This window comes from Zea mays, chromosome 1, assembly GCF_902167145.1.
Source record: "Zea mays cultivar B73 chromosome 1, Zm-B73-REFERENCE-NAM-5.0, whole genome shotgun sequence".
Lineage (NCBI taxonomy): Eukaryota > Viridiplantae > Streptophyta > Magnoliopsida > Poales > Poaceae > Zea > Zea mays.
In genome coordinates this window covers 83194699-83218570 of record NC_050096.1, presented here as the reverse complement: position 1 = coordinate 83218570, position 23872 = coordinate 83194699, and the positions used below count along the sequence as shown (strand labels likewise).

Here is a 23872-nt window from a genome sequence, read left to right as displayed (position 1 = left end):
TAAGTGTTAGTTTAAAATTTATTAAATTATATAATCTAAGCAGATTATAATCTCAAACAAACATCCTCTATAACACGTAATAATTTCCTTGCGACAATGAATTTTGTTTTCCGAAACCGCATGATTTCATCTAACCTAACAAACTTTTGTCATTTCTATCATTGTTTGTGAGCAGCAAACAAGACAATAAGTATGATTTGCCAAGTTAAGGTCATATATTAAGATCCCCTTTCAATACATTAGTTGTTTTTTTAATCTTTGCTACCGTTTGATTTATTCTTCTCTAAGTATAAATGAACTAGCACTTTTTTACTGTACTATGCATGAGGTCAATCACGTCACGTAGCAGAGGACCTATATTGGCCTTTCTCACTCACGTTTGAGTTAAATTAAAAAAAACTGTATTTCTCAGTCAAGACAAATTAGTTAGATTTGAAAACGAGAGGGTTCTCAACTTGACGGCGTATTCGTTTGAAATTTATTTTTATGTTTTACGATATTATTCTTTCAGAATACGGTTGGGGTGCAGATATGAATAGAGGCTGTATTTATGTATATACGCTACTTGTTTTTTTACTAGAAGAAAAAAAATCACTCCACAAGCCTCGCCCACAAGTAACCAATGGGCTCTCTTGTGTCGCGATTGTGCAACAAATTTGAACTATACTTTCAACTCGATAATCAATCTAAACGGTAGTGCCTTTAACTGGAAAACCCTAATTAAATGGCAACTGATCAACCTACAGCTACAAGCTTACAACTCCACGAGCTTCCACGGCTCAGCGTCGGCGCGCAGGGCCATGACAGCTCCGAGGGCGCTACCAGTACCACCGCACACCGCGCGGCGCGCCCAGGGCCGCCACCCCCGTTCCACGCCTGCGCCGCCGCCGCCGCCGCGCCACCATCTCCATCCACAGCAGCAGGGGGCCACGGCGTCCGTGCTGGGCGTCGGCGTCCCGAGAGCCTGGCTCTCGCAGCGCACCCCAGTCCTCGGCCTCCGCGCCTGGGTCCTCGTCGCCGCAGGCGCTGCGGCGGCCGCCCTCGCCCTCTTCTGCCTCGCCGTCTGCCTCTGCCGCCGCTGCAGCCGGCGCCGCGCACCGCGCCTGGCCCCGTGCCCGCATCGGCCCGGCGCCAGCAAGTCCCTCAAGCACCGCGTGCATGCGCACCATCAAGCAGCGACAATGCCGCCGCTCCCGCCGCCGGCCAACAAGGACGCCGAGGAGGCTGCCGCTCGCTGGCGCCCCGCTTCGTTCGAACAGCCGCCGATCCAGGCCATCAAGGCGGAGCAGAAGGCGCCGCTGATCCTCGCGGAGCATTTCGCGAATTCGACGAGCGGCGAGAGCACCGCGAGCGACCAGGGCGGCAGCGATGCGGAGGTTCCAGAGGCGGCGCGGCGCGGGTGGGGCCGGCGGTACACGCGCCGCGAGATGGAGGAGGCCACGGGCGGGCTCGCCGCCGCCAACATGGTGGGCGAAGGCGGGTACGGCGTCGTGTTCAGGGGCGTGCTCCGCGACGGCACCGCCGTCGCCATCAAAAACCTCCACAACAACAGGTTGGCTTCTTCCCTCCGCTTCAGGATTTGTTCGGTTGGATCCGAACTCCGAAGCGTGAGCAGAAACTACACGCAAAGCTTTTCTAGTCTGGTCGCGATCGTATTTTTCAGTTTTTTTGCTTGCTGGATCTGATGCTGAAAAACCTCTCGTTTCATTTTTTTTAAAAAAGAAAAGTTTATTATCACCAAATATGTGCTTGATGCCCGCGAGAATAGATCGAGGTGGTTGGCACGTTTCGATTTGGATTAAATTGCTTCACGTTTCCTCCTGTGTACACAAACAAATTCAAGTTCTATCCACTCTTCAGATCAGTGTCAGATGAACCGCGTAATTAGCCACGCCAGTGATCGTATGAATCGATCATTTTACAACAAAAAAAAAATCATCAGTTGCTGTATACTTGATCAGGGGTCAGGCCGAGAAAGATTTTCGAATGGAGGTTCAGACAATCGGGCGCGTCCGGCACAAGAACCTGGTGAGTTTGCTCGGCTACTGCAGCGAGGGAGCTTGCAGGTACAGTGCAAATTACCATTACCATTACCATTGTATCTAAACGAGACATGAATGTACCTCATCGGCAGTACGTTGATCCAAAGAGTTGTTGTGTCCCCCCCCCCCCCCCCCCCCCCCCCCCCCCCCCCATCGTCACTTCAGGATGCTTGTTTACGAGTACATGGAGAAGAGTAATCTGGACAAGTGGCTGCACCACGACGACAGCGAAACCAGCTCACTGACCTGGGACATCAGGATGCGCATACTCCTTGGAACGGCCAGAGGGTAAAACAACGCTTTCTTTTTGCTTTTATCCGTACTTCTTCACTACTAGCCTGCCTGCCCTGCCCATCCATCTAATGTCCTCCGGACTGAAATTATGATGGCCAGAAAACGTTAGCACTTTGTTGACACGGCACGGCAGTACTGGTCTTGCTGTTTTAATGGGCATGATTAGGGGGAGTGGCGAGTTGCGTCTGAAAGCAACACTGTCTGCCTGCCCTCTGCTCCTGTGTCCTCTGTAGTACCAGTTTGTCACAGCTGTCGAAACCTGGATTTCTACGCAGACGGAGACACTCATGTACAGTTTGTGAGGTTTCAGGCTGGCCTACCTCCACGAGGGTCTGGAGCCCAAGATAGTTCACCGCGACATCAAGTCCAGCAACATCCTCCTGGACCGGCAGTGGAGCGCCAAGGTGTCGGACTTCGGGCTCGCCAAGCTCCTCTGCTCGGAGAGGTCCTACGTCACCACCCGTGTCGTGGGAACGTTCGGGTCGGTGTCGCTTTTTCTCTGTTTTTTTTTCGCAGGGAGAGAGGGCTGTTGTTTCAGTTCAAGGGAGTTCGTCATCGTCTCCCGCGTGCGTTGCAGGTACGTGGCGCCGGAGTACGCCGAGACCGGGATGTTGAACGAGAGGAGCGACGTCTACAGCTTCGGAGTGCTCGCGATGGAGGTCATGACCGGCAGGACTCCAGTGGACTACACTAGACCAGCCGACGAGGTGGGCTACCACTAATTGGTGTTTGAAAGCATGTGCTACTGCTCGTTAGCTCCATGCATGTGTCCAAACATGCTCTAGATCGCTGCTGCTCTTCTCTCCTCAGGTGAACCTGGTGGAGTGGCTGAAGCGCATGGTCGCCGACCGGAGGGTGGAGGAGGTGCTGGACCCGAGGCTGCCGGAGCCGCCGCCGTCCAAGGCGCTGAAGCGGGCGGTCCTGGCCGCGCTCCGGTGCGTGGACCCGGACGGCAGCCAGAGACCCACGATGGCGCACGTGGTCCATATGCTCGAAGACGACCAGATTCTCAGAGACGTACGGCGATGCCCCGTGTGTGTAATGTCAGGTTGAGCTTCACGGTGTTCTCGCTCTGACAGTGACCGCTTTGAAAATGCCTGCAGGAATTCAAGCTCGCGCGGGATCTGTCTCCTCGGGAGTCGGATAGCTACGAACGCGAACACAGCAGGTGATGGATGGGAGGCAGGGCAGCAGTCTGGGACAGGGACAGGACACTGGGAGGGATGTTAATAATAGCAAGATGTTTTTGGTACAAGTTGAGATCTCTTGCCTTGTAAGATTGTACGTATGTGACACCTTTGGTTAATAACAGGCATACGGTATTCTTGATCATCAACAACAGTGCCACCAGCTAATCCTCCTCCATCAGCCCGCTATGCGTTGCCAGTTGCCACTTTGTGAAGGAAGAACCATCACATGGTGCTGCGCAGTACCTGAATCCGAGCACTATAAGGCCCTGTTCGGTTTCCACTGATTGGAGATCCGGAATAATTCCTAGCCAAATTATTTCTCTCATTTATATAAATTTTGATGAGCTGGAACGAATCTAGGTTTATTCCTATGCAAACGAACGGGCCCTAAACTGAAAAACATGTTCTTTTTTGAGCTGGCCTGGATACTAAAATTTGTCCAGCTTGGGCCTCCTCCCCATACACGGCCCGGACTTGAGCCCCATCTCATATCCTCACATCGCCCTTTTCACTAGCAGCAGGGTCTGCGTTTCCTGACCTGGGATATTTGCTGTGGGTCCGCACGAGATATTTTCCTGTGGGGCCGGCCGATCTGTGTCATGCGAAACCAAAAGGCATTATCTTATCTCCAACGCATGTACTACGCGCCACAGCTCGCTCAAGGCGATAAGGCCATTTATCATCGGCGAAACCACGCACTAAAACACCATACCGCGCGTGAGAGCTCGTCGTCGTTTCCGACGGTGAAGCCACGCGGAGGATAGCCATGGCCGCCTTACTCCACCAAGCGGCTACCCCGACCGCAAAACCACCCCACCGCCCATGGGCTCTCAACTCCACACACAGCCGCCTCTCACCGCTCTCTAAACGACGGCGCGCCCCAGCCATCCGCTCGGCGGCCACGGACAGCAGCTTCAGCTCCGGCGAGACGCCGTCCAAGAAGACCACCCGGAAGGAGAAGCAACAGGAGCGGCGGCGGCAGCAGGACGTGCAGGAACGGCAGCAGCAGCTCCTGGGGATGGAAGAAGCGTCCCTGGCGAAGCAAGACGGCGGCGGCAGCAACGGCGAGGTTGACGACGACGACGAGCTTCCGCAGCCCGTGTTCGACCGCATCCTGCGCCGGATCGCGTTCACGGTGGGCCTTCCCATGGCGTCGGGCGTCGCGCTGCTCAACGTGTACGACGCGCTCAAGCGCGGCCAGGGGGTGGTGGTGCCATCGTGGGTGCCATTGCTGACCATCCTCGTCGCCTTCGGCACGTCGGCGCTGGGTATCGCCTACGGCACGCTGTCGGCTAGCTGGGACCCCGACAAGGAAGGGTCGCTGCTCGGCATCGACGAGGCCCGGGCCAACTGGCCCGTGCTGTGGCAGGAAGAGATTGAGAAGCAGAAGGCAAAGCAGAAGAAGAAATGACCGGCTGGACATGAGACTGAAAATCTTGCGCACCTTGCTACTGATCATGTAATATTCGTTGGGGGTATCGATCCTACCTTTCAGTAAAAAGAAAATATAAATTAGCTGAGTAATACACAAGTACTGAATTTTGAATAGAGAATACTATAATAGCGATTGCTTGTCACACTGTATAATTAAAATACAATAGACACAGCTTACAACAAACAGACAGTAAAAAAACAAACAAACTAAAAAAGACTGCGTTGCGAGTCCATGTCCATGCAGATGCAGTAGAACAGCCAAAACTGAGACTTGGCAAGAGAGACTCAGAGAAGACCTAACCCGAGGATAGCAGTTGGCAGCATAAGCCTAAATTGTTCTATAGAAACAACATAGCCTTAAAATGTTCTCTAAATATAGCATAGCCTTGATGTATTAATCAAGCCACCGAACGACACCATCTTCACTCGGAGCTCCAAGGACCTCAATATAGACCCCAAGTACAGCCTTCAGAAAAAATTAACCACCAGGAAAGGTATAAACAACACATGGAATCAGTGCAAGTAGTTCGTTTCGTCTGACTACTGGGGATATTTGTGTATGTTAAGTTTATCCTGCTTAGAATGGCAAGGATGAATGAACGTACCATAGCATTTTTGCGATTAACAAGTTTGCAGTATTCTGAAAGGCACCCTTCCAGCATCCAGCTCTCACAAACATCAAAAGAATGACTTGCGAAGACGAACTCCATCTTATTATTAGCCTGACAATGCAATAAAAGACAGTCCAACATTTAGAAACATCAACGGCGATCAAATATTTCACTTTAGAAGATGAACACATTTACTTCCCATTCTCTTTTATTTGGCATTTGACAAACTGTCTTGGAAGGTTATTTAGACAAACATGAGATGGCTACATGCCCGTAATGGACTAATTAATCTGCTTTATGTTCCACATTAGATTTGTCTGTCTCATGAATCACCCCCCATTTATTTTGGTTGCCAATTGAACAAAGACGCCTTGTAGACTGTAGTGTACACTAAATGCAGATAAGATATGGGAACTCTGGAGATATCTTTTCAATTCCTAATACACTGAATATGGGGTTATATGCATGGGTAATTAGTAATTTAGTACAAACCAAACATGGTAGCTACGATTCTCAACCTTTTAAGCTTGAAGCTACAAATCAAGTATGATAAAGTGCACATGTACATCATCAAAAACAACAAAAAGGATGAAACAAGGAGAGCAGTTTAGCAGATAGCAACACTACACCTTTTGAACAAATCCTGCAGTCAATTAGATAACTGAGAACATGGAATAAAGGTATTGTTAGACTGTGTGTGGGCCGGCACCACTATTGAGCTGCTGGCCCATTAGGGTTAGGGTTAAGTCTCTATATGTATGTACCCCACTCCTCTATGCAATATATCAAGCACTTACAATATTCTACATGGTATCCAAGGATTAGGGTTAGGCTTTCTCCTACCACCTCCCACACTAGCCGCCGGCTGCTTCCACACCTAGGACCAGCCGCCGCCCCCCGGGAGGCTCATCCTTCCCTCCCGAGGGCGGCCACACCCTAGCCGCCGGCCCTCTCAAACTGCACCTCGAGCCTCCCCTCGCCGGCCATGGAGGTCATCGCCGGTCGCCTCTGCAGCTCGCCTCCAACACCGCCCCTCCTCTGCTTGCCGGCTCCGCTCCTCCTCCGCCGGCCTCTGGCGGGCACGACCCCGGCCACCCCCGCTCCCGACGCGGACGTCCGCCCTGCCCCCAACCTCCTCCACCGGTCGTCGGCCGCCGCGCACGGTAGTTCCCCTAGCGCAAGCTTGCTCTCTCTCCTCTCCTAGCTCGGCGTAGGCCCCTGCACAACGCGGTCGCCCCTCCCCGGCCACGGCGCGGAGCGCGCCCCTCCAGGCTGTGCCGCCGCCAACGCCCCTGCGCGCTCCCTCCACGCGGTCGCCCCACCCTGATCGGATCCACACCTCCCACTCGCGTGTCGGGGCAGCCGCTGCCAGCGCGCCGGTGCCGCTCGCCGGAGTTCACGGACGAGCCCCGACGCTCGCGCGCTTGGACAGCGCCCCTCCCTGTGCGTTCGTGTGTGCGTCCTCCGGCGCCCCATCCCTTGGCCGCGTCGCCTCCCCGTGCAGCCGGCGGCCACGATCCGCGCCGCCCTTGGCGCGCCCCCTCCAGGCCGCGTCGCAGCCACCCCTTGTGGCCTCTTGACCGCGGACACGTGGCCTCCCCGTGCTATCGGCCGCCCCGATCCGCCGCCGCTCAACACCGGTTGCGGAAGGACCTTAGGGGGCGTGCTGCCGTCTCGGCATCTTCGCCCAACAGCGCCTCTTCACGCCCCTCCCGTCGCCATCGTCAACCCGTCCTGCCAGATCCGGCGCGGCCCCCTGCCCGGCTGGACCTGCCCCGCCGCCCACCCTTTCATCGCCTTCGTAGGATCCGTCGCTGTCGTGGCCTTCCCGGTCGGATTCACCGTTGCTGCGACCTTCCCGGCTCGTTCCGCCGTCCATTTGACCGGATCGTGCCTTCCCGGCTGGATCCGTCGCTGTCGTGGCCTTCCCGGCCAGATCGTCGTTACCCCTTCTATTCTGCCGCGGGCGCGGACACCATGACCGGTGCAGACGCGTGCACTGCCGTCGGCCTCCCTGGCGGGGCTCCTCGACGTCCGGACGATCGAAGAAGCAAGGTCGCCTTGCTGGTGCTCTTTTGTTGTGCCGCCCTCGCCGACCGTTAACGCTCGAACGTCGACCCCTCCCGAAGAACAGGCTTCTGCTGCGTGTCTCCCGATCGCGATCACCTCGATTTCGGCTACCTCGGCATCCAGGGGCTCTCGTCTTCTTGGAACACACACCGGTCTCTACTCCAGCCGCAACATTCGCGTCATCACGACTCTGCGATTGCGGGAGGATTTCAACCCGTCGACTCCTACCTTCGGCCTCTACTCCAGTCTCATCGTGTGTGGTGCCCCCATTGCGACTGCAGGGGGATGTTAGACTGTGTCTGTGTGGGCCGGCACCACTGTTGGGCTGCCGGCCCATTAGGGTTAAGTCTCTATATATATGTACCCCACTCCTCTATGCAATATATCAAGCACTTACAATATTCTACAGGTACCAATAGTCATAGGATCAATACAGATGTGAATGCATGTCAATAACATTCATCAGTTACTACCAAACACAAACAGAGCATAGCTGCTTAACTAGTATCCTCCCTACTTCACTAACTCTGGAAACATAGGAATATTGAGCTCACTTTCTAATAACAGTAATTTAAAAGGCGATACCTGTAATAGTTTGCCTCCAGCAACAAAAGATCGCAATCCCATAGTGTCCTGACGGTCATATAACATATTATCAGTATATGTATGTGCACATATCCAAATTAATGGGATGTTCAAGTAACAGCAAAGGATAGAAAAAGAAAGGAAACAAACAATAACACCACCTTGTTTCTGAAAGTGACTAAAAACTGAGCAGCAGGATCCCTCTTTGTGGCATTTGGTATCACATCAAGATACCATCCACCGCCAGTGACCCTCTCTCTTGAAACATAAAAACCTGAATTGTCTCTTGTCTTTAGAGCAATAACAAAACCTTCTTTTAGCTTTTCAGGAGGCCTTCTACCAAGCCCTACAGGCAACTTATTTTCAGAAATTATCTCCATTGGAGACTCAACAGAAGACTTCTGTTTATTTTTTGAGTCCTCAGGCGATGCAAATCGTGAACTAGAACTTAACACTTGGTTATCATCGTCTCTGCGTGAAGAATAGTTACTTCCACCTTCTACAGTTGACAATTCATCCATTTTCTGTTGTGATCTACGGCGAGCAGGTCTCTTTTTCCCTTTCTTTCCAGATCGGCTGCGCCTCCCTTCAGATCTGGAGCCAATGCTTTGAGATTGTGCAGAAGCTTGAGGCTCTTCAGGTTGTGAAATGGCTCTTCTCTTGTCATATTCTGCAGTCAATTGGCTTTCTTCTGTTTGCTGTTCACCATCACAAATCTGTAAAGGATGTTCTTTTCCTTGTTTATCAAGTTGATCATCGTCACATCCCATTTCGCTTATCTCTTCATCTTCATCAGAAATAACATTGTTTGGAACAACACCATCATAGAGAAAGGACTGCAATATTGCGATTGCTTTCTCTCTGATCTCCATCCACACTTCTTCACTGTAGTCTGCACTTCGAGGAAGAATTAATACATTTGGCATCTCACGCACCTGTGATCAATGAACACATAACAAGTATTAAATCATTTGTTTGAAACATGACTTTTCTATTAGCGTATTATAAGTACAGCAAGCATCACAAGTGCAAAGTAAGAAAACTATAAACCTGCCACGAGGGAACAGCCTTACCAGCGACGAGGTAGGAAGCCAGCGGGCAGCGGCTGCTGAGGATCAGGTTGCTAGATTAGCTAAGTTGGGGGAATTGAGATTAATTCTAGGAAATCATGATTGAGGGGTTATACAAAATAAGTTTGGCAAGGTTTTTTTTTCGAACAGCGCTGAGGATCCCTGTGCTTCTCCTTCGTCAATCGACTCCGTTGGGCCAACACCACCAATCCTATGCTGGTGGCCCTACAGGACAACATCATCGCCTACAACCGTAATTCACACTAGGCATTGGTGGACGGCTTGGTCACATTCTGCACCTAGCTATATGTCCCACCATCCTCCACGATGCTCCAGGACTTGGGCTGATGTCCACAACGACAGCCACGAAGGAGTCCAATGTACCCTACATCGACTCCACCGCGACTTCCACACGCCTAACCTTAGAGCTGTGGTGCAGGCAAGGTTTTCAAGTCGGTAAGTCGAGTCGAGTCGACAAGGTACCGACTTGGTGACTAGTCGATAAGTCAGTCGACTAGTCGTCGACTTACCAATATAGTGGCTGTTTTGCCTATATAATGGCTTCATATAGACAATATATCAATTATATATGAAGAAAGAGGATGTTTTACCTGTTTTGCCTATATAATGGCTTCATATATGAAGACCCGAAGAAGAAGAGTCAAGAAGAAAAGCCGAAGAAGACAAAGGGAAAGACAAGTTGGGTACAATGATGACTTGGTTGAGCTTTTGGTGTCTAAGGTGATGAGCCAAGGTAAGTCTCAACACCGAAGAGTCATCCACCAAAAGCAAAGGTAACGAACTTCACTGGGTTCAATTTCATTATTCCCGTAATTTTGTACCCAACTTCCCTTCGGCGCCCCTCAGAAAGCTTCCAACTCCTAATGAGTTGAATTATGACGAGTGGGCCGACAAGATGAAGTCACATCTAATCGGTGTGCATCCAAGACTTTGGGAGATTGTCAATATAGGTGTGAACAAGCCCGTCCAAAGAGAAGAGATGACACCAGAATTGATGCAAGAGGTTCATCGCAGTACTCAAGTCGTAGGCATAATCAAAGGAAGTTTAAGTCCGAAAGAGTACCAAAAGGTCCAAGGTAGAGAGCATGCTAGAGACATTTGGAACATTCTCAAAATGTAACATTAAGGCGATCCTAAAGAAAAGAGGCATATAATCGAGGCGTTGGAAATTGAGTTGGCAAGGTATGATTGGATCAAGGGTGAGTCACTTCAATCACTTTTTGATCGATTGATGGTATTGGTCAACAAGATAAGAATTCTTGGTAGTGAAGATTGGAGTGATTCTAAGGTCATTAGACTATTCAAGAGAGCCTACAAAGAGAAGGACAAGAGTCTAGTAAAAATGATAAGATATCGTAATGATTATGAGGAGATGACTCCTCATCAATTGTTTGCTAAGATCCAACAACATGAAGCGGAGGAGGCACCAACCAAGGCAAGGGATACCCATGCCTTGGTTGTCAATGATCAAAACTCAAGTAAGGGTCAAGTGAGCAAGGACCACAAGTGTAAGAAGGTTGTTGAAAGCTCAAGGGAGGATGAAAGTTCAAGTAATGAAGACACAACAATGTGCATCAAGACTTCTAAGAAGTTTGGTACAAAGAATGACAAGTACCAAAGGAAGGGAATGAAGAGGACATGTTATGAGTGTGGTCAAACCGACCATTTCATTGCGGATTGCCCAAACAAGAAGGAACAAGGAGAGAAACCTAGAGCTTCAAGAGTTAGTCATTAATAAGGATGAGATGTTGAAGACTTTAATTAAAGAGTTATCTCTAGTCAAAGTTGTTATAGAGAAAAAGGAAAGTGAACTCGATTGCGCTAAAACCCCCATAGTTGGTCTTGCAAATGTTAAAGATGCACTTGAATCAAACATATCAAGTTTGAAGGTTCAAAACCAAAAACTACAAATGCAAGAACTCCATCACTTCATCCTTTGAAGTGAATTCTATTACTAGCTCCTCCAATACTAGCACATGTAAACATTGTTTAAAATACCATGCTAGTTGTTGTTTGACTAATTCATATTTGTTACCACCAATGCTTATGTAGGCCACCGGTCCGAAAAGGTCCTTGTGAAGAAGTTCCAACAGCCTCTTGGTGGTGACCACATTCTTTAGGGATGTGGAGCGTCATGTTGCTTTCCTGTCTGACATGCCCCATAAATCTTGTCTTTCTCAAACACAACATTGATTAGTCCTATAATGTGTCCATCCTTTTGAAGTTTGGCCAAGTTCCTCATGACAATATGGGCTAGTCGGTGATGTCAAAGCCAACCCTTGTCAGATTTTGCCACTAGACAGATATCAGGTGACACTCTACTTGTTCTAAAATCAACAATGTAGAGCTTGCCAGTCAACCAACTCGTAAAACCAACAGAGAGATCCTCCCTTCTAAAGATCTCCACACACATTTGTAAACAGACAATTAAAACTCATTCCACATATTTGTGAAACAGATAGTAATTTGTAGCTCAGAAAATCAACTAACAAGACTTTAGAGAGTGATTGATGATTTGAGATAGGGATGTTACCAATATCAATCACGTCTCTCTTGCCACTATCCCCAAACACAATTTCTTGTGATACTTGGGTTAGATACAAGGATTGAAACATGTCTCTCTCCCTGGTCATGTGATTTATACATCCACTGTCAAGCACCCAATTGTAACACCTTGAATTTTGGGGGTATAAAATTTTCTTTTCTCTGCTCTCAAAATTCAGGTGTTACCTTTTCTTTTTCTTCTCTTTTCTTTTTCCTTACAAAAGGAGTTAATATGGGGTATACATGTGTTGTTTTGAAAATATATGTGTGTTGCATTTCATGTCGATGCACAATTTTTGTTGGCTAAAAAAGGTCTTCATGGTGTTTCCGTTAAAAAAAGGAAATATTAAATTTGGATGACCTAATATAAATAAATATGTTCATATATATAAACTAGGTATGTGCCCGTGCGTCACCACGAGGCGGAGGAGCGGCGCCTAGGCTGCAAATATATTTTTTGTTTATTTCTAAATACTAAGGTATGTGTGGTCTGGTGGTTAGTCTCAAATTTCTGGAGCAGAGGGGTGTGGGTTCGAGTGCTTGTTTTGCACTATTTTTTTGTGGGCGCTGGACGTTGGGAAGGTGAAGCTGTGGTATCACCAGGTGGCCACATTAGGTTTTTAATAGAATAAGTATAGATATACATTTATACTTATATATATATAAAAGAAAAGCAATTCTTTTTTTCTCCCACCCCGCCCAGCCAGCTGGCCCGGTACATCGGTCGCACGGACGCGCGCAGGTGACCGGCGCCCCTGCCCAGTCGTCACCCTGCACAGCGGGCCCACCCGTCGGTCGCACAACCCTTGTCCAGTCGTTACCCCGCGTGCGGACCCCACTCGTCATCTCCTTCAAGGAACCGTTTCTCCCGCTCGCCACAGTCACGACGTAGATCGTGAAAACCGCCCGCCCCTATCGCTCGCATAAACTGCACGCTCGCCCATTCGTGCTCCTCCCTTCTAGGACTGCTCCACACCGTTTTCTCACAGCCAAACATAGAGCTCGTCGTCGCGCCGTTTGTCGCCGTAGAGAAAGGATCGACGTCGCCTATCCTTATCTCTGATAGGACACCTTATTCTTTCCATTCCTCTAGAACTAAGAGCTAGAAGCTGCTTGTATAGTCTATAGCTAGAAATTCCATAGAATATAAGGACCAAGTTTCCTATTGATGTAACACTTGAATTTTTCCCTATCCTCATCATGTAGAGCTATTCGCATATGTTAAACAGGGAACAATAGAGTGAACTGGATATTGCAGCATACATTGCTAAAAATATTAGATGAAATGGGACACCTACTTTGGTAAAAGCTAAATTCCAAATGAAACCTATTGGGTACAATAAACCAGTTTCATACCCATGCTTCCGTCCACTGGGGGCCTTCAGCGCCATCTAATGCACACCCAGCGATAGTGCCATCAATCAAGAGTTGTTTGAGTGCACAGTCATCTATGAGCTGACAGCTACCAGTGTTGACTATGAACGCTCCTGCAACATTCAGAAGGTAGTCATCAACAATGTGTTATAGGCTTATAGCATGAACATAAAAATAGAAAACTAATTATAATGCAGAGAGCATGCGACTGCCAAAAGGAGGGGCTAAAACAGAAAAAAGAAGGAAGCAAGTAAAGCACGTCTTACCAGGTTTTATGTGCTGAAGGCGCTCAGCATTAAGTATATGTGTTGTATCATTTGTCAATGCACAATGAAGCGAAACTAGATCACTTGCTGCTAATAGATCATTGAGAGTATCCATTCTTCTTGCAGCAGAAGGAAATACAATAGAAGGACGCTTTACTTTCCCAGTAACCTTCACATAATGTCATTACAATTAACAAGGTCAGATCTATATCATGCTTTAACTTCATCGCCAATATTACATGTGCCAGTAACCCAGAAACACCATGAAGACTTATACAACTGAGCAATATTATGAAAATGAAATTTGCAGTAAAAAGTACCGGAACTGAGGATATATAGCCAAACTGATTTGATTTTTTAAACCAAATCAAACTGATTAACTGAATATGACTTACTTATGGCAACATATGTTTTTATATGGTCATTTGAATGTATATTTTTCAAGTTAAAATCTTGTGGGAAGGTAGAAAAAAGAGTCAAGCTATCAAAGTGTTTGACTAGGAGTTCCAACAAACCCAGAGACACAGCGCATTCAGATCCATATATATTTTGAAAGAAGTATTAAAACTCCAGCATACTGGTTGCCAGAAATCAATCGGTATAAACAAAATCATGCCAGAAGTTCAACTAATGCCAACAACGAGGCAGAAAAGACAATAATAGCACTAAATCTACAAGTAGGCGTGTGATGATACACTAGAAGTCAAAAGGCAGATCACCTTTACATGAAAGGACGCAGGAAACTAGTGAGCAATCATCTGCTAACACATTTTCAGAAATTTCAGATCACGTTAACTAATAATGCTCACGGGTCACGGCGCCCAACGGCATTTGAACCCTAGAACAACAAAACTGGCAACTGGAATCTAGCAGCGCAGATCACAGGATAGAAGTGTATTAGCGGCGGATCCAGTACCTCGTAGAGCGGATCGAAGTAGAGGACGCTCATGCGGAAGGCAAGGCTGCGGGTGGCCAGGCACCGCGCGGCGGCGTTGACGCCGACGATGCCCAGTACGAGCCCCCTGCATCGGCGCATGCCCCGGCACAGCGGCTGCACGGAGCCGAGCCACCCAGCAGTCGGGGACGACGAGGAGGCGTGGCGGGACAGCAGGTGGGTGCGGCGGAGGAGGCCCAGGAAGAGCGCCATGACGGTGTCCGCGACCTCATCGGCGCGGTTGGCGTCGACGTGGACGAGGCGGAGGCCGAGCTCGGCGGCCGCGGCGGTGTCCGCGGCGCGGTCCGGTGAGCCGAGGCAGAGCAGCAGCTGCCATGGCCGGAGCCTGCGCTGCGCGGCGCGCGGGAGGAAGGCGAGCGAGGGGAGCAGCACGGCGGCGGCGGCCTCGACGCGGCCCGCGGATAGCGCCGAGAGCGGCGCGTGCTCGACGGCCGCGGCGCCGGACAGCGCGTCCTGCTCCAGCGACGGGTCCTCGAGGCAGTTGAGCGTCACCACCAGCGGCTGCAAGCCGCCGCCGGCGGCGGCGGCGGCCATCGCCGGCGATGCAGAGTGGGCCGGGCCGTGCAGCATTTTCTGGGCCCTTTCGCCACTCGCGGGAGAAGGTTGACTACGTGTCCCGTCAGCTGTCTGGTCTGATTGCTGTTTTCCTTCTGTGTGCGAGCACGACAATGAGATACTTACTCTGCTTTTCCGGCTCCGGCAGCGGTTTCCTCTAAGAGCAACTATAATAATAGGCTCTAAACCTGTTTACATGGTATTTTTTCTTATGTGGAAGAGAGATATCCAAAAGTACAGTGGTATTTTTTCTTATGCGGAAGAGAGATATCAAAAAGTAGAGTGAGTTGTCTCTCATACAAGAGCTAGATGATATACGGACTTCAACACAAAAGGATAAAAGAGAAAGAGATAAGGGATTCATCTAATAACCAATCTTAGAGTCAGCTTTATTATATGAGTGTGTTTATTGTTGGATATAGATGACATGGTAAAGAGTTAGAGCCAACAATAGACTTTATTATTAAACTTGTTCTAAATTTTCTCCCTATATCTCACTATAACAAAAAATTTATCATTTTCTATACCTACTTTTCATTCACTATCAATTTTTTATCTACTAACAATTACTCACGGGCCCACTAGTACAGGAATTAATAGTGTTAGAGGGTATAAGGCTGCTCCAGCAGAGGCTCCTAAAGGATCCTCTACCCTAAATATAGAGGATCAAACGGTCATCTACGCTCTCCAGCAACGTCCTCTAAACGGTCTTCTAAATTTAGAGGACACTGTTGGATTCTCTATATAGAGAGTTTCTCTAAACGGTCCTCTATCCATTTGAATACTTTAAATAACCAGTTTAGCAAAACTAAAATATGTATAATATATTTGAGAGTATGACAAATACGTATGTACAAAAAATAAAAATAAAAAATATCTCTAATATATGTATTTGAATATAGAGGACGTTGTTGGAGAGCAAGGAGATTTGGAAGATGAAATCTTTTAGAGGAAACTATAAAAGACGGATATAGATGATGGATATTAAGGACGTTGCTGGAGACAACCTTTAACAGTGAAACGCCACAAACGGAGGAAGAGAGAAGGGGCGGACACGCAGCCTAGCAGGACAGCGTTGTGGGCGTGGGGCGCCCTTGTAGCCACAGAGTATGAAAGGGGAAGGGGCTAGCGCGCCTAGACCGCTGCTGCCAGCCTGATCGCGCGCCAGCGGCCAGCCTAAAGTCGATCGGTCTTGCGTCCGTGCTTTCGGTCTCACGTTCTAGGCGCACAGCGCCCTCGGGTTCGAGCCGGTCGAGCACGCACAAGGCGCTCCCGGAGCTGGGTTGCTGGCGTGAGCAGCTACTGAGCGCAATTCGCCAGTGCTTGCTGATGTTGAGAACTACGTTACCACGGATCACCAGATCCGCTCCCTTCCCTCCCGTCAGCAGATTAGGCGCGAGAAGTCGTGGAAGACCCATATCCCTTCCCAGAAGCATTACAGAGGAAACACGCGAGAGACGGTAATGTAGGGTTGGGTCTCTGGCCTCTTCCGCTTCACTATTCCATATGAGGGGTACATGTACTATATATAGAGACGTGATTGCCCTCGGGGGCATATTCGGTATTTGCCCAGATAAACCTTCATTAGGGTTTCTCAACACTCCCCTTGGGCGAATACCGCGACCAAAACATGCATCTTTAAAACTCCCAAAAACCTAGTGGGAAAAATATGGAGAAAGAGCGCATGGTGACACATATTGCATTTGCACTTTGTTGCCTCGTTAAAAACTCATGTGATAAACTTCAGGAAAACTCACCAAGGAAAAAGAGTACATCAACTATCATCAGGACATATTTCGATCTTCTAGATCTAGATTCCATTGAATCTTCTATAAAGGCTAACTTTAGAAATGTGCTCCCCCTAATCCTTGCAAACTGTACCAATAAGGCAAAACATCTTCTGGAAGTATATGCACATAAAGATTTAGCAAACGGGTTGCATATCATTGCAAGGACTATTTCAGGAACTTTACCTCTACTCACTTCTAGGATATACGAGGTAAGTGCACGTATCGACATAAATAAGCCACTTTGATTGATGGTGTTTGATCGACTGGATCTATATATTTGATATAAACTTCCATAAAGGTTCACATATTGATCATCAAGTTGACTCCTTCAGGGCATAGAATATGACATTTAATGTCTCATGATTATGATCAATATAAGCATTCGCTCCCCCTGACGATGACATCTGTCAAAGTCGTTATCCCTCATAACTCAAGCATATTCTTCAAGATATATGTCTCATTGTTCATCTGGAATAACAAGAATGGATGAGGTTGGGGTGCTATCATTTTCTATCTTACACCACAATTTATACATAGTTGTGCAAAGCAAGTAACATGTCCTTCTATAGGACTTAGGGGTTAATATAGTTGCAATAGTACTTATTCTAAATATGACACATCGCTCCAGGCGTTCATCCGTTGCAACATCTATGATGGTGTAACAAAAGTCCATCAAAGATCGTAATCCATCAGGGATTTTTCATCGATCAGATACATCGTTATAGTCTGTCATTCTGGCACAATGGGGATATTTTGCCAGTAACACCTAAACCTTATAGGTTTCTGCCATCAAGGCTTTAGAGGATACCGTAATTCCACATCAAGTGGAAAATACCATGAGTAAAACTCGTGGAATGCACATGTGCTTATTCGGTGAACTTCAAGTCTTTTGATACCTCATCTTATTCTTTTTCGGGTCTGTATGGGTCTTTATCCCTTTATTGGGGTTATCAAACTTTGGTGTTCAACACAGACTTTGTTTCTTCTGTAAGGTTCCATCTAGGAACTATAATCTCAACTAAGAGATATTCTCTCTACACTAGAGAGTGATCATTCATCAGGAATGTATTATTCGGTATGAGATTTATATGTTGCATATTTATAACTTAAAGAATATGAGTCCTCCTTGGATCTCATGACGGATCTTCCGAATCCTATTAACTGCATAGTTTAATTCATGCCATTTTCCACATTATATCATATAGCGGAATAGTGTTTATTCAACACATATGTGGGATGGGTCTCTCACAAGACCACTTGAACCATCGCGTTCACCACACATTATTTCAATAGTGCCGATAATGTCCGAACTTCAAGCTCATGACTTTCACTTTGCGATTATTGGTTCAACCTTGATTGCATTTTATCAATGACCCGATAAGAGAGCTTCAAGCACTCATGCCTAGGACTTTGTTTTGGATCCCTTTGCAATCTATAGAGGCAAGATAGGTGTCGACACATTTGTCTCCCACATTTAATAATGATCTTTGTCATTTTCTAAAAACAAAAGATTCATTGTTCCGTATTCCTAGCACAATGATATCACACACATTGCTAGGAATTTCATCATCAAGATGAACCTCTTTGTGAGGCAACTCACCAGCAGGGCGAGTTCATCGGAGGAGAGTTATTACATACCACGTGAATCTGCGATCAGAACATATGCTTTGACTAAGACCAATGGATCATATTCGCAGGCGTCCCCGAAAATAGATCAAATGCCAATAAGTCAAATGTGGATATGATATTAATCCCGGGTATATCCACATCTACATCAGGTAGAAGCATTCAAACCAATATGGTTACTCCTCAACGATTTTTGGCAAACTCCATATACACAGGAGTACACACCGAACGACAAGTTCAGTTTAGCTTTTGTGCGTTTAATAGAATATTGAGGCATTACACTATATGGGCATACCTCCCCCTAATGCCAAGATGTTCTAAAAGCATACAGATAAAATCCCCAACCACAATCATTCAGTTGTAGCCAATGTATGCTATTGTGGTGATTTATTTGGGAAATCTTACGCACATTACAGATAGGGGTTTTATGCAGTGAGCTTTAGACTTAGATTAATGTAGTGGCATGAATACTACATATTTGTCCTTCAACATGAAGGGTTAGTCTCAACATCCAGCGAGACACGCAACAACAAGTTGCTTTGTGGTTACAATTCTGCAAACTTATTGTTATTATTACCAAACATATAGTCAATCATTAAGATTTAGACTGATATGCGCAACACTATATTATTCATAAGGGTCCTTCAGGGGCTCATGCATACCATTCGTCATTTGGAGCCTGTAGTTAACTTCCGATCAACAAGTAAAATGACCATCAGGGTCTAGCGCTCATAAGGACATTTACTAGTTGCATTTTGCTTTTAAGCACATAGGAGAATATGTGCGTAGATAATGGTGGTAAAGTGCACGGCATCAGGCCAATGCTGCCAAGTAGAGACTTTTATATGTAGAGATGTATAGTCCAACTCGTTTTACCATTGCCCATGGATTACCCAATTACTCATACTGGTCTGAAATTGGGTATCGATTAATGCAACATTTTTAGGTATAATAATTTTGAGAGGGAACTTATAACAATAGTTAATTATTTGTGGTGTTGCCAGCATGGCAAACATTTCTCCTCATATTATATACCAAATTGTCTATATAGCATTATTTCGATCTCTTCTTTGTTCAGCAAAAAGAGAAGCTTTGGAATAGAATAGACAAGACCAAGAATTCATTTTATCTGGAAAAAATCACCATATAACTAGCTTTTGATGAAGCAAATGATGATAACTGCTTGGCAAGAATAAAACAAGACTAGTATCCGCCTAGGATCCGTCTTCAACAACACATAGTACTACTCTCATATGAAGAAATCATAAGGACTAGAGAGGATACAATAGGTCTCTACAAGATCTTCATATTTCTATCACAGATTATCATCACTAGTAGTCTAGTGGTCAAGACATATGGCTCTTCTGGTGCCAAGGACCAAGGACATATTAATGCTCAATTTAGCTTCAAGCTGAAAGCACCTAGAGGGGGTGAATAGGTGATCCTGTTGAAAGCATCTAGGCCCCTGGTTGGTTTTAGTGATTAATGACAACGTAATATTATATGTGACTAACGTGTGTTTTGCAGAGACAAATGGTAAGTTAGGTTGCATGACAGGTAAAAGCTCTACAATGTGAAAGCAATCCCGGAGATAAGAACTCGAAGCGACGGCTAAAACAACGGAACAAAAGGTGAAGGTCTACGGAGTCCGAGTGTCAAGGAGATGTGGACACTCGCGATGTAGTTAGGTCTTTTATTCTCTTTTAGCCGTACTATAAAGAGGGGTTGTCGATGAGTAGTTTGACCAAGAGAGTTCTAGTGTAGTGTTGGTGCACAATCACACTCATACACAGTGCTAGGTGTCACTCTAGAACTCACACACAAGTTAGAGCGAAAACCGATTTGAAAATCAGCTGAAAAACAAGACTTAGGGTTTCTGGCTTTGGGGCACCGGACTGTCCGGTGTGCACCGGACTGTCCGGTGCACCCTCTGCCAGGTGGGGCCTGGCTGGTCCACAGCAGAGTCTTCCCAGTCGCAGAAACCCGAGAGCGCAGTCTTCGGAGATGAATTTTAATGGAACACCGGACACCGCACCGGACTGTCCGGTGTGCACCGGACAGTGGACTGTTCACTGTCCGGTGCGCCATGAGTCCAACGGCTCTGTGTCAGAACTAGCCGTTGGAAGTGACCGTTGGCGCACCGGTGGCGCACCGTTGGCGCACCGGTGGCGCACCGGACTGTCCGGTGCGCCATCGCACAGCACATTGCCTGTAACGGCTAGTTGGTGGGTGAGGGCTATTTATACCCCCTCCACCCACCATATTCAATGTCTTGCACTCCACATTTATTCCAGCACCTTGGTAGAGTATTGCAAGCACCAAAAGCCTAGTGAGGAGATTAGAGAATCATAATCCGTGCTTGTTCCTCATTAGCGCTAGTGAGAGCCACCTAGAGCACACACCACTTACATTAGGCTTCTCTTGGTCAAGCGAAAGTCTATGGCTTGTTACTCTTGGTGATCGGCATCACCTAGACGGCTTGGTGGCGTTGGGAGCTCGGTGATCACCGTGAAGATCTTGTTGGTGACCCGGTTCAAGTTTGTAAGCGGTCTCGAGGGATCCACCGCGCCGGAGTGGCAAAGGATCATCTCGTAGTGAGCACTTGGTTCTTGCGAGGATCAAGGGGGGGCGATACCCTTGCGCGGGTGCTCCAACGAGGACTAGTGGAGAGTGCCGACTCTTCGATACCTCGGGAAAAAATGGAGGAGTCTTCTAAACTTTGCTCTACATTCCGCACTTAATTTAAGCACTTTACATTGTGTATTTGTTTAGCAAGTATTTGAAGTATTATCTTAGCTTTGTTACATTTCTAGTATTATATTCTTAGTGCTAGTTGTTGGGGTGAAGTTGGGCTCTTGTTTAGCTCTTGCTTAGGTTTTAATTAGTGTTGATTTTTAGAAAAGCCCAATTCACCCCCCCTCTTGGGCATCGTGATCCTTTCAATTGGTATCAGAACCTTGTTGCTCATAGATTAGCTTAACCGCTAGAGTTACGATGTCCGGTGGGGATGGACCTCCTCCCGTTTTTGATGGTGACGATTTTCCTTATTGGAAAATTCGTATGGAAGCATACTTAGAGGCTATAGACATTGGTGTCTATAAAGCCGCCACACAAGGGTTTCCCCAACCTAGAGATCCCACAAATCTTGTAGGTGATGAGTTCAATTATGAGAAATGGAATGCGAAGGCCAAAAACACCCTTTTTAGAGGCCTTTGCAAAGATGTGTTCAATAGAGTTCGGAATCATAAAAATGCTCATGATTTGTGGATGGACATTTGTGCTCTACACGAAGGAACTAGAAGTGAACGTGAGGAAAGATATCACATAGCTATGCGAAAGTTAAATTCTTTTGAAATGCTTGCTAATGAAAATGCAAACGCTATGTACTCACGACTTAATATTCTTGTAGAGGAAGTCAATGGATTGGGGCTTACTCAAATCTCACAACCGGATGTTGTGAGGAAGATTCTCAGTGTCCTCCCAATAGACAAATATGGACACATTGTCACTGTGCTACATCAAATGGATCTTTCAGTTACCACACCTACACAAATTTTGGGAAAGATCAATGCCCATGAAATGTACATGCACATCAACAAAGAAGAATCATCTTCCAAAAGAAAGGATTTGGCTCTCAAAGCAAATCATGAAAGAAAAGGAAAAGCAAAAATACAAGTTGAGGAAGAGTCCTCAAGTGATGATGACCTTGATGCAAACATTGCCTTGATGGTAAGGAAGACCACCAAGATGTTGAAGAAGCTAAATAGAGAAGGCATCAAATTTGATTCAAGAAAGAAGAAGTTCTTTTCCAACAAAAGAAAGCCCATTTCTGAGATGGACTGCTACAACTGTGGTGAGCTTGGTCATCTTGCTCATCAATGCAACAAGCCCAAGAAGAACAAGTTCAAGGGCAAGAAGGAAGATGACAGCGATGATGAAAAGAAGGAAAAGAAATTTTTCAAGAGGAAGGATGGGAAGCAAAAGAGGTTTCACAAGAAGAAGAATGGAAAGGCCTATATTGTTGGCGATTGGCTCACCGACATCGAATCATCAAGTGGATCTTCTTCAAGTGAAGAAGAGGATGATGAAAAAGTTGCGGCCATCGCCGGGGACTTCTCTTCACCACCACCATCGCCATCATCCACTTCTCACCTATGCCTCATGGCTAGGGGTGAACGAAAGGTACAAAATGATACTAATATTGATGATGATAGTGATAGTGATAGTGATGAAGAATTTGCTTCACCTTCATATGATGAGTTAGCTGACTTACTTAAAGAATATACTCAAATCATTAGAAAGTCAAAAGCTAAATGTGATAGGTTGAAAAATGAAAATGAATCTTTAAATGCCAAGTATGACATAGTTATAAAGGCTAGTGATGAAATAAAAGAAGAAAATAAAACTATGTCATCAACTGTAAATGAGCTCACAAACTCCCTAAAAGATGCTAAGGAGAAATATGACAAATTAAATGAAGCTAATAGGGAGTTGCAAAATAGACTAGTTAAGATCAAGGAAGACTATACTCAAATCAAATTTGATCATGACAATCTTCTTGTTGAAAATGAACTTTTATCTTGCAAAACACATGAGGCTATTAACCCTGTTGTTAAGCTTGATGTAGCAACCTCATGTGATGATTTGATTCAAGAAGAGCAAACTAGTCTACATGCTGAATTGACTGAAAAAGTTGAAGTCCTGACTTTAGACAACCAAAAATTGAAGAATTATTTGACTGATGCAACTACTAGAGGAAAAGTTGCTATTGAGAACAATGATTTCAACAATGAGTTGGCAGTGGATAATCAAAGGCTTAAGAATGAGGTCAAGAAACTAAAAAGTGAAAATGAACATCTTGCAACAAGTGTGCAAAAGTTCAACAAGGGTCAATACCTCCAAAATGAGCTGCTTATGAACACTGTTATGAAAAATAACAAGAGTGGTATTGGATACAATGCTTTTGTGCAAAAGAAATCTATCACTCAATACAAGCCAAAGCAGACTCACAAGCCTATCAAATGCTTTGAGTGTGGAAATGAAGGTCATTTTGCCCACAACTGCAAAGCTAAACCACCAACTCCCTTGCCTAAGCACTCAAGACCATTTGCTTTCAATGCTCACTATGTTCTAAGAAAGGTTGCAAATGGAAAGATTAAGGTTACATTCCTAGGTCCACCAAATAAGAGTAGACCTAGACAAATCTGGGTGGCAAAGTCCTTAATTGAGAGAGTCACTGGTCCTATGCAATATAGGGCTCTCAAAACTCAAGCTTGAATTGTCTGTGAATGTAGGTGAACTACAAGACCGGTGGGAGCCATTGGGTTATTGACAGTGGATGCACACAACATATGACAGGCAACCCACGGATGTTCACCTCATTAGATGAGAATGTTGATGGTCAAGATAAAATCACATTTGGAGACAACTCAAAAGGAAAAGTAC

The 23872-nt window shown here is 46.5% G+C and overlaps 3 protein-coding genes across 4 annotated transcripts; 2 read left to right on the top strand and 1 right to left on the bottom strand.

Annotated features, from left to right (window-relative positions):
• Positions 1 to 709: 709 nt before the first annotated feature.
• LOC100384693 (uncharacterized) lies at positions 710 to 3672 on the top strand. Of its 2 annotated transcripts, XM_008648371.4 has the most exons (7): positions 710 to 1552; positions 1962 to 2066; positions 2208 to 2330; positions 2647 to 2817; positions 2914 to 3043; positions 3147 to 3353; positions 3440 to 3672. In XM_008648371.4, exons 1-7 carry the CDS (start codon positions 801 to 803, stop codon positions 3506 to 3508), a joined length of 1557 nt encoding a protein of 518 aa, XP_008646593.1. In that variant the 5' UTR covers positions 710 to 800; the 3' UTR covers positions 3509 to 3672. The 2 variants fall into 2 exon arrangements, with proteins under 2 accessions (XP_008646593.1, NP_001170640.2); NM_001177169.2 differs by having other exon boundaries at positions 756 to 1552; positions 2647 to 3043; positions 3440 to 3670.
• A 559-nt stretch (positions 3673 to 4231) lies between these two features.
• On the top strand, positions 4232 to 5092 carry LOC100285356 (ABC-type Co2+ transport system, permease component). The gene has a single exon (NM_001158248.2). It carries the CDS (start codon positions 4293 to 4295, stop codon positions 4935 to 4937), a length of 645 nt encoding a protein of 214 aa, NP_001151720.1. The 5' UTR covers positions 4232 to 4292; the 3' UTR covers positions 4938 to 5092.
• On the bottom strand, positions 5062 to 15152 carry LOC103637470 (C-terminal binding protein AN). Its single transcript, XM_008659655.4, has 7 exons — positions 14418 to 15152; positions 13502 to 13670; positions 13218 to 13348; positions 8388 to 9161; positions 8227 to 8274; positions 5566 to 5682; positions 5062 to 5426 (listed from the first exon to the last, which is right to left on the bottom strand). The coding sequence occupies exons 1-7, from the start codon at positions 15024 to 15026 to the stop codon at positions 5355 to 5357; spliced, it is 1920 nt and encodes a 639-aa protein (XP_008657877.1). The 5' UTR covers positions 15027 to 15152; the 3' UTR covers positions 5062 to 5354.
• Between the last annotated feature and the right edge of the window lie 8720 nt (positions 15153 to 23872).